General features: G+C 43.8%; 1 protein-coding gene across 1 annotated transcript; it reads left to right on the top strand.

The window, feature by feature from the left end:
* The first annotated feature begins 4,858 nt into the window (after positions 1-4,858).
* FGFBP1 (fibroblast growth factor binding protein 1) lies at positions 4,859-8,034 on the top strand. The gene is made up of 3 exons (XM_025385756.1): positions 4,859-4,912; positions 5,129-5,349; positions 6,952-8,034. Exon 3 carries the CDS (start codon positions 6,972-6,974, stop codon positions 7,674-7,676), a length of 705 nt encoding a protein of 234 aa, XP_025241541.1. The 5' UTR covers positions 4,859-4,912; positions 5,129-5,349; positions 6,952-6,971; the 3' UTR covers positions 7,677-8,034.
* The last annotated feature ends 586 nt before the right edge of the window (positions 8,035-8,620 follow it).

Below are 8,620 nucleotides of genomic sequence, written 5' to 3'. Positions count from 1 at the left end.
GGCAGGCGCCTGTAATCCCAGCTGCTCGGAAGACTGAGGCAGGAAAATTGCTTGAACCCCGGAGGCAAAGGTTGCAGTGAGCCAAGATCGTGCCACTGCACTCTAGCCTGGGTGACAGAGCAAGACTCCATCTCGGGGGGGGAAAAAAAAAAAAAAGAGAAGGAGCCAAATATTAGGTAAGCGTGGACATAAAATTGGCAATAATACGGCTGGAGACTACTAGAGTGGGGAGAAAGGGAGGGTAGCAAGGTTTGAAAAATTACCTATTGGGTACTATGCTCACTACCTGAGTGACAAGATCATTTGTACAGCAAACCTCAGCGACATGCAATTTACCCATGTAACAAAATTACACATGCACCCTCTGAACCTAAAATAAAAGTTAAGGAATGTGTTAATATTATGTGGTTAATAACAACATTCTTTCTAAGGTAAATAAACTTAATAGGTTTTCACCTTGCAATCATACCCAATACTATAGAATCCACACTTTGCTGTCTCTTCGTTTTCTAAAGAAATAAAACTTTCGTTGTCCTAAACAGGAATCCTGAAATCTCATGATGAATGAGGACTTAAAATTTGGAATGCAAATACTCTTGAGTAGGTCTAAGATTAATGCCTTTTGCCCAATGAATTATATTTTACTGATGTTTGTTTAGCCCAATGTCCTTATTTTCTGATAATAAATATATTTTAATGCACATTAGTTGCCCAACAAATTAATATTGCTTTAGTGCAGCAGCTCAGCATTTGCCATGTCTGTTTATAAAGTAACCTTTGAAGGAAGGGTTGATTTTTGACAACGTTGGCCTGGCGATAAGTTTGGCATAGTTAAGACTTACCTCAGAACAAAATTGCACCCATTCATATAATCCCTGGTGACTGCATAAACAGGGCCAGGTCTCTAGGTCCAGAAGCTACGTGGTAGGAACAGGCATGAGAGTAAAATCAGCTTTTGAATTTCAAATCCCCAGCTGGTGACCAGACACGCATTCAATTACCAGCCTTAACCAGTGTGCTTTTAACAATTGTGTTCAGACTTCCTTTCACACTCCCAAAGAAAGCATTCATCATTTAAGTTTTGTGTGATCATGAGAAGAATAACATGATCCCAATCTAACCAGAACATGCCAGACAATTTCCAAATTAGGGACATTCTCATAACACCTAACCAATTCTGCAAACCGCCAGTCATCAAAAAACACGCAACATCTGAGAACCAGCCATAGCCAAGAAGAACCCGGAAAGTCACGATCACTAAATGCAACATGGTGTCGTGCTGGGTTCCGGGACAGAAAAAGAACAATAGGAGCTGAAAATGTAAGTCTACACCAAACCTGCACATGCATGTTTACAGCAGCTCTATTCATCGTTGTCAAAATGTAGAGGCATCCAAAATGTCCTAGATGAATGAATAAATGAACTTGGGTACATCCAATCAATGGAATTTTAGTAGTAGGTGAATGAATAAAGGGACTTAGATATATCCAATCATTGGAATTTTATCAGCACTTAAAAGAAATGTGCTATCAAGTTATAAAAAACACAGCAAAACCTTAAGTGCATATTACTAAGTAAAAAGTCAATATAAAAAGGTTACATACTGTATGATTCCAACTATATGACGTTCTTAAAAAGACAAAACTGTGGAGACAGTAAAACGATCAGCAGTTGTCAGGGGTTGTAGGGGATGGAGTGGTAAGTAGGCAGAACACAGAGAATTTTTAGGGCAGCTAAACTATTCTGTATGATACCATAGTGGTAGGTATTGTCATTATACCTTTCTTAGTTAATTGATATTATGCATGTCATTATACATTTCTCAGAACCCAAAGAATGTACAGCACTTGGAGTGAACCTAATGGAAATGATGGACATTGGATGATAATGACATGTTAACACAGTTTTATTACTTACAGTAAATGTACTACCCTGGTTCATGATGTTGAGGGTGGAGGAGACTGCCTGCATGTGGCGAGGGGTACATGGAACTTTTGATACTTTCCACTCAATTGTGCTATGAACATAAAACTACTCTAAAAAATAAAGTCTGTCAATAATAACACTAATAAAAAACTAGAACAATAGGTAAATTCTAAGCAAGTCTGAAGAAAATATGGACTTCAATTGACAACAATGTATCAATATTTGTTAATTAGTTGTGACAAATGTACCATAGTAATTAACAGGTAAATAGGGAACCCATGTGAGAAGTGGAATGATAACTATCTTTGCAATTCTCTGTAACCCTAAAATTACTCTAAAACTTTAAAAAAATTTTTAAAGGGGCAGAGAGAGGAGAGTTCCACAATTTATCAATGTATGGGTACATTGCCTCATTTGTGGTGGCCTCCAGATAATTCTTCTCTAATTGTGTTTCAGACACTGTGCTTGGTCCGCCCAAGCCTTGGCTCCACATCCATCCCATGAGGACCTGGGCCAACCTTCCTCCTGGGGTTCTCGTGAAATGGACCTTTATGTACTCATCCCCAGGAGTTACAGAGCACCTCTGTGCTGGGAGCATGGGGGAGGCGGAAGGGCCTGAAGCTACTGGAAACTGCTATGCACCGCATGGCCAGGGCTCCATGTCCTCTGCTGTCTCCCCAGAGCCATTGTAAAAGGACATCGTTTCCTAAGTTCATGGAGATGTGAGGAAAGCTTGGGGAAACAGCCTTAGCGCAGTGCCCGGCACACTGTGAGCTCATTGGAGGACATCCTGTGGACATCCATGAAGGCGTGGAGTAGCATGCAGAGTGTCAGGAGCCTATGACACCAACAGAGAGGGGCTCGCACTGGAGCCTGGCCTTGAAGGATGAAGTGGTATGTGCCAGGCAGAGTGGGTCGGGAAGGGGATCCCAAGTGCAGGGAACAGCAGAGGCAAAGGCAGTCAGTGGGCGTATGCATGGAGTATCTGCAAATGGTGGGACAGGGTTTCAGTGTGGCCAGATTGCAGTGTGTATGTGCATGTGTGCGTGTGTCTGTCCCTGTGTGTCAGTGTCTCTGTGTGTGATTCTGTGTGTGTGTGCCTATGAGCATGTGTGTGCATGTGTCTATGTGTCAGTGTGTGTGTCTGTGTGTCTACAAGTGTGTGGTGTCTTTGTGTTTGTGTGTGTTTGAGTGTGTCAGTGTGTGTTTGTGTGTGTCTTTGTATGTGTATCAGTGTGTATGTGTATTTATGTGTCTGGGTGTGAGTACCTGGAAATGAGGTTGGAATGGCAGCATGAGCCAAGGAGGTGACTGCCCCACAGCCTGCTCTGATGCTGTGCCGCTGAGTCTAAAATGGAAAGAGCAAAGCAGACGCTGGGATGAGAGTCACAGGAAGGGGAAGGGCCCCAAGGAGCCAGTGGGGAGTGTGCAGTGTCACCTGGCAAAGCTCGGAGAAGCACTTCCCAGAAAGACTCCGGAGTCCACATGTTTCCTTGTAAATATGTTTTGTGTTCCAGCTGCAATCTGCCTCCGAAGAATCTGCCTGCCTCCCAAGGATCAAGTAGAATTTTCCATTTGGTAGGAGACTCCCGTTGTTGAGCAAAGTAGCTTTGCCTTGCCTATGTCCAAATAATCCTCCAAAATACTGCATGAGAGAGCCTGTTCGTGGAGGTCAGGGCCTGGGTGGGGTGTTTGTGAGGATAGTGAGGATGGACACTTGGGTGAGGCAATTTTAGGAGAGAGGCACACAGCTTCAGAAAGGGCTGCTTCTGACACATTCATGCAGAGACTGAGCCTCTGAGTGAATCAGTCAACATCTATAGCTATGACCATGGAATTCTCAAACAGGTGGATCATTCATAAAATCCAAACACAGTTACAAGTTTTGGCCTGCATATCATTGAGCTACAATTTTCTTTTTAGAAAATTTTAATTAGGTGTCAACCAATTTCATATAAACACATCTGGATTTCGGGACGTCGCTTTAAAAATCAGAAAGTGTGACAATACTGAACCTAATCCCTGCATTTTTTCAGTCAATTGGCGATGAGTGTTGACCTCTACAGAGGCAGAGACTCTCTAGTTTGCCACAGTCCCCATCACTCCCTATTGCCTTATCTCAAACCTAAAAGTCAGTTGCCAGTTAATATCACACTTAAACAATAGTTTTCTTACGGCTGAATTAAGGAAAGGTGAATAATTTCTCGTTCTGAAAAATCTATGAAAGGTGAGGTGATAACATATAACGAGGGCCACATCTTCCCTGTAGAAGTGAGTTTCTTTTTAAATGCTTCATATGTAAATAATAAATGTCTGTTTTCAAAGAATACAACTGAAGACCTTATTATGAGGCAAAACAATTCTGCTCCACTTTATGATAACAGCTTAGCCCAGTAAAAATTTAGTACACAGCTCTAAAGGAGATGTTGTTATTGTCAGCACACTGCAAATGGATGATGGGAGAGGCTCAGTGGTTAGGGCATAGCACTCAGCTAAACACATGCTGTGGCCAGGATTCCACCTGGGTCATTCCGGTGTGAGACTGTGCCTGTAGCAGGCAGGGCAGCCTAAGCTCTCCGAATGAGACCTGAAGGTAAATATTTTCAACAGTAATCTTATATTTAAAATTCCCTCTTTACCAGCCTCTTGGAGCCTCGTAGAATCAGGGAATTTCCCTACTTCTAGAATCAGGGAATCCTCTGCTTATGTGGTAACTTCAGATGGAAAAAGGAACTCAGACACTAAGAAAGCTTCGGTAACTTCAGTCACCCATTCAACAAATATTTATTGAGAGTGGCAGGCAGGAAGAGATCAGACCATGGACGTAGAGAATCTCACATTTAATTTTGAGATCTTCCTTTTCCTGCCTCTGTGAACTTGGACAAGCTATTGCATATCTCCAGAACCAATTCCTGGTTTTGTAAAAGAGGAAGAATCATTGCATTCCCTACTAGAGCGGATGTGATGAGGGAAAAGGAGAAATCAGGTAAAATGGGCTCAGTAGTTTGGCAGCTCAGATCATGTCATTATTGTTATTTTACTTCTCCATAGACATCACTGCTGGGGTCCTCTCCCCATCAAGGAGGGTCATTGCAAGGCTAAGTTGTCCTCCTATCCTGGCCACAGGGTGGACAGGGAAGGGCCTAGAGGAAGCGTTTAATGGCATGCAGGTAACCCCCCCTTTTCACTGGATTACATCCAGCACTTTCCCTGCAGGAACTGGCTCCCTTGGAGGGGCGTGACTGGGAGGAGCTGTGAGTAAGGTGCCATAGTGTTATAAAAACCCAGTGAGTGTTGTAAAAACCCAGTCAGCCTGGCTCCTGTTGAATAGTCCACCCTCCTTGCACTCTACCTGAGACAGCTGCAGCCTGCAATTCACTCCCACCTCCTGGGATTGCACTGGATCGGTGTGCTCAGAACAAGGTAAAAGCCTTGCTCCTTTAACAGCTTTATTACCTGCCACCACTTATCACTGCACCAAGGGCCTGGAGTTCCTTGGGCCTGCATTCCATCATGGGCAGGTGGGGGCTGAGCCCCACGTCCGTGAGAAATGACTGGGTGTTTTTCTGGCATATCTCATCTCCTCTTCACCATTTATTGCTGTTCTCTGCCCTTTTGTGATTGTCTTTCTCCTCCTTAACCCTAGAAGATGGCCAACTTCTAGGGTAGAAATCAGATCAGGACCATTTCCTGGGCCTGCCTCTTTTTATAAAAATTCTGTGCTTTGTTTTAAATGGAGCACAAATCATACAAATCATCTTATCATTATGTGTTATATCAAACTAAATTGTCATCATTCATAGTTGTTTTTCTTATTCTTTGGCAATGTTTTTAAAGGGCAGAGTAAATGTGAAAAGCAAAAAGTGATCAATCAGGGGTGACAGAAAGGAATAAGGAGATTGATCTGGCTACCCATACCAGCTTTGAACTTGCCCACTATGAGATCCTGAGCAATTTATTTACCTGTCTGAGCCTTAAGAGTCAGAGCTGTCACCTGGGATGACATATTAATAGCTAACTGGAAGGGCTCTTGCGTGGATTTAGCAAGGTGGGAATCAAACCCTAGACCAGTACTTAGCATATAGGAGGTGTCATATAGAAATTGGCTTCTCTTCTCCTGTTAAGCATGGGTTTTTAATTGTACACATGATCAGATCCAGGTAGTTCAGTGTGACATTGATGTTCATCCTATTGATTCAATGATTTCTCATGATCCTTGTCTTCGATCTTGTAGTGTGAACTATCTGGTTGAAATTCACCTGTCTCCATCCTGGTTCACTTTGTGCAGGCAAATCAGATGACCACCACACCTTACACCTTTCCTTAAACTCTTACTTCCCCCAAAAAAGCTCCCCCACCCCCACAAACCCAGCCACCCCACCCAAACCCCAGGCATGTTCAACTCTGGGTCAACATCACCTTTCATGACGTTTACCACGTCTTTTCTCATTTTAGGCATCTGTCACGTCTTTTCTCATTTCAGGCATCCATGCTCATATGGAGTCAGGAGATAGAAATCCAGCGCTTTGGAGCTGAAAGAAAGTTTGGAGCAGTAACTTGTTTCAGATCAGAGACAGAGATGATGAGACAGATTCCCTGATCAATGCTATTTAAATTCTGCCAAAGAGTGGCCTCTAAGCTCTTTCAAGTCTGAGACTTTCTCAATCATGGTGATTTCTTCAACATCTAGTCTACTGCGTGGCATATAGTAGGTGCTCAGTAAATGCTTGTTAAATGAGTGAATGAAAGAGTGAGGAGTGAGCAAATGCAGGAGTTAATGAGTGCGTAAATGATAAATGAGAATTCGTGAGGCTCCAAAGAGTGGTAGTTTTGTGATACTCAAGACTCAAGTCAAGTGGAAATGTGAGTAGACAGGCTGTTTGTCTAGTGACTCCAGGAGCCAGAAGCGTTCTTGGTCTACTCTGAAATCAGGCAGGTACCTGTCAGGGTAGGGGGAGGCCAGTGTGTAGTCCTGCATAGCTGAACTGCTGCCTACCACTGACTCACCTGCCTTTTGTCAAACAGGTGCCCGCCCAGCTGCAGCCATGAGGATCCGTAGCCTCACCCTGCTCTCCTTCCTCCTACTGGCTGCTCAGGTGCTCCTGGTGGAGGGGGAAAAAAAAGTGAAGAATGGACTTCACAGCAAAGTGGTCTCAGAACAAAAGGACACTCTAGGCAACACCCAGATTAAGCAGAAAAACAGGCCTGGGAACAAAGGCAAGTTTGTCACCAAAGACCAAGCCAACTGCAGATGGGCTGCGACTGAGCAGGAGGAGGGCATCTCTCTCAAGGTTGAGTGCACTCGATTGGACCATGAATTTTCCTGTGTCTTTGCTGGCAATCCAACCTCGTGCCTAAAGCTCAAGGATGAGAGAGTCTATTGGAAACAAATTGCCCGGAATCTGCGCTCACAGAAAGACATCTGTAGATATTCCAAGACAGCCGTGAAAACCAGAGTGTGCAGAAAGGATTTTCCAGAATCCAGTCTTAAGCTAGTCAGCTCCACTCTATTTGGGAACACAAAGCCCAGGAAGGAGAAAACAGAGATGTCCCCCGGGGAGCACATCAAGGGCAAAGAGACCACCCCCGCTAGCCTAGCAGTGACCGAGACCATGACCACCAAAGCTCCCGAGTGTGTGGAGGACCCAGATATGGCAAACCAGAGGAGGACTGCCCTGGAGTTCTGTGGAGAGACTTGGAGCTCTCTCTGCACATTCTTCCTCAGAATAATACAGGACACGTCATGCTGATGAGGTCAAAAGAGAATGGGTTCCCTTAAGAGATGTCAGGTCATAAGTCCCTCTATACACCATAAAGCTCTCTACAGTCGCCCCCAAAATATGAACTTTTGTGCTAAGTGAGTGCAACAAAAATATTTAAACAGATTTTGTAATTTTTGCTTTTGTGTTTTGGAATTTGCTTTATTTTTCTTGGAGGTGAGGTTCAGAGGCTGTTTCCTGCAGCGTGTATTTCCATGGCGCACACAGCTATGTGTTTGAGCAGTGAAGAGTGTTTGAGCTGAATGAACCAGAGTGATAATTTCAGCGCAATGAACTTTCTGCTCAATTAATGGTAATAAAACTCTGGGTGTTTTTCAGAAATACATTCCAACATTGCTTGGTTTCTCTGTGTCTGTTCCCAAATAAACTCATAAAGTAGTCCCCATATATCAATGGAAAAACTGTCTAAATAGCAATTTCTAGTTCCCCACCCTGCTCAAGTTATGTCTTCCCAGAATCCTTCTTTATAATTGTATCCATTGGTCTGTGGTGTTTGGTGCTTACTGAAGCATAATAATTAAGATCCCTGTTTTCAGGTGGGATACCTGGTACATGATGTGATTAAATCATTTGTCAGGGACTCATAGATGGTAAGAGGGGAGGTAGGATTGGAACCCAGGAGTTCTGACAGCTGAGTCTGCAGGGTTGAGGAACCTCTCCTACTGATGCATGTCAGAGATGCCCATTCCCTCCCCAACCCGAAGGACCCCTGCCTTGCAAAGCTCATTTCTGGAGAAGAAATGAGCTTCATTTCTTCATTCTTCATTCTTGGAGAAGGAAGGCCTAGTTAAGTACAGTGGCCCATGATAAGGGCTGTAAAGGAAGGGGGAGAGGGCTATAAGGAAAACCAGAGAGAGGAGGCAGAAACTGCTGTAAGATCTGGGCTTGAGTGTAACAGGGGAGGTAATAGTGGA

The sequence above is a fragment of the Theropithecus gelada genome, chromosome 5 (genome assembly GCF_003255815.1).
Source record: "Theropithecus gelada isolate Dixy chromosome 5, Tgel_1.0, whole genome shotgun sequence".
Classification (NCBI taxonomy): Eukaryota; Metazoa; Chordata; class Mammalia; order Primates; family Cercopithecidae; genus Theropithecus; species Theropithecus gelada.
This window is presented reverse-complemented; position numbering and strand designations above follow the sequence as displayed.

Excerpts from the sequence above, each read along its gene's own strand:
- FGFBP1 (XM_025385756.1), top strand. The coding sequence starts at position 6,972 with ATGAGGATCCGTAGCCTCACCCTGCTCTCCTTCCTCCTACTGGCTGCT.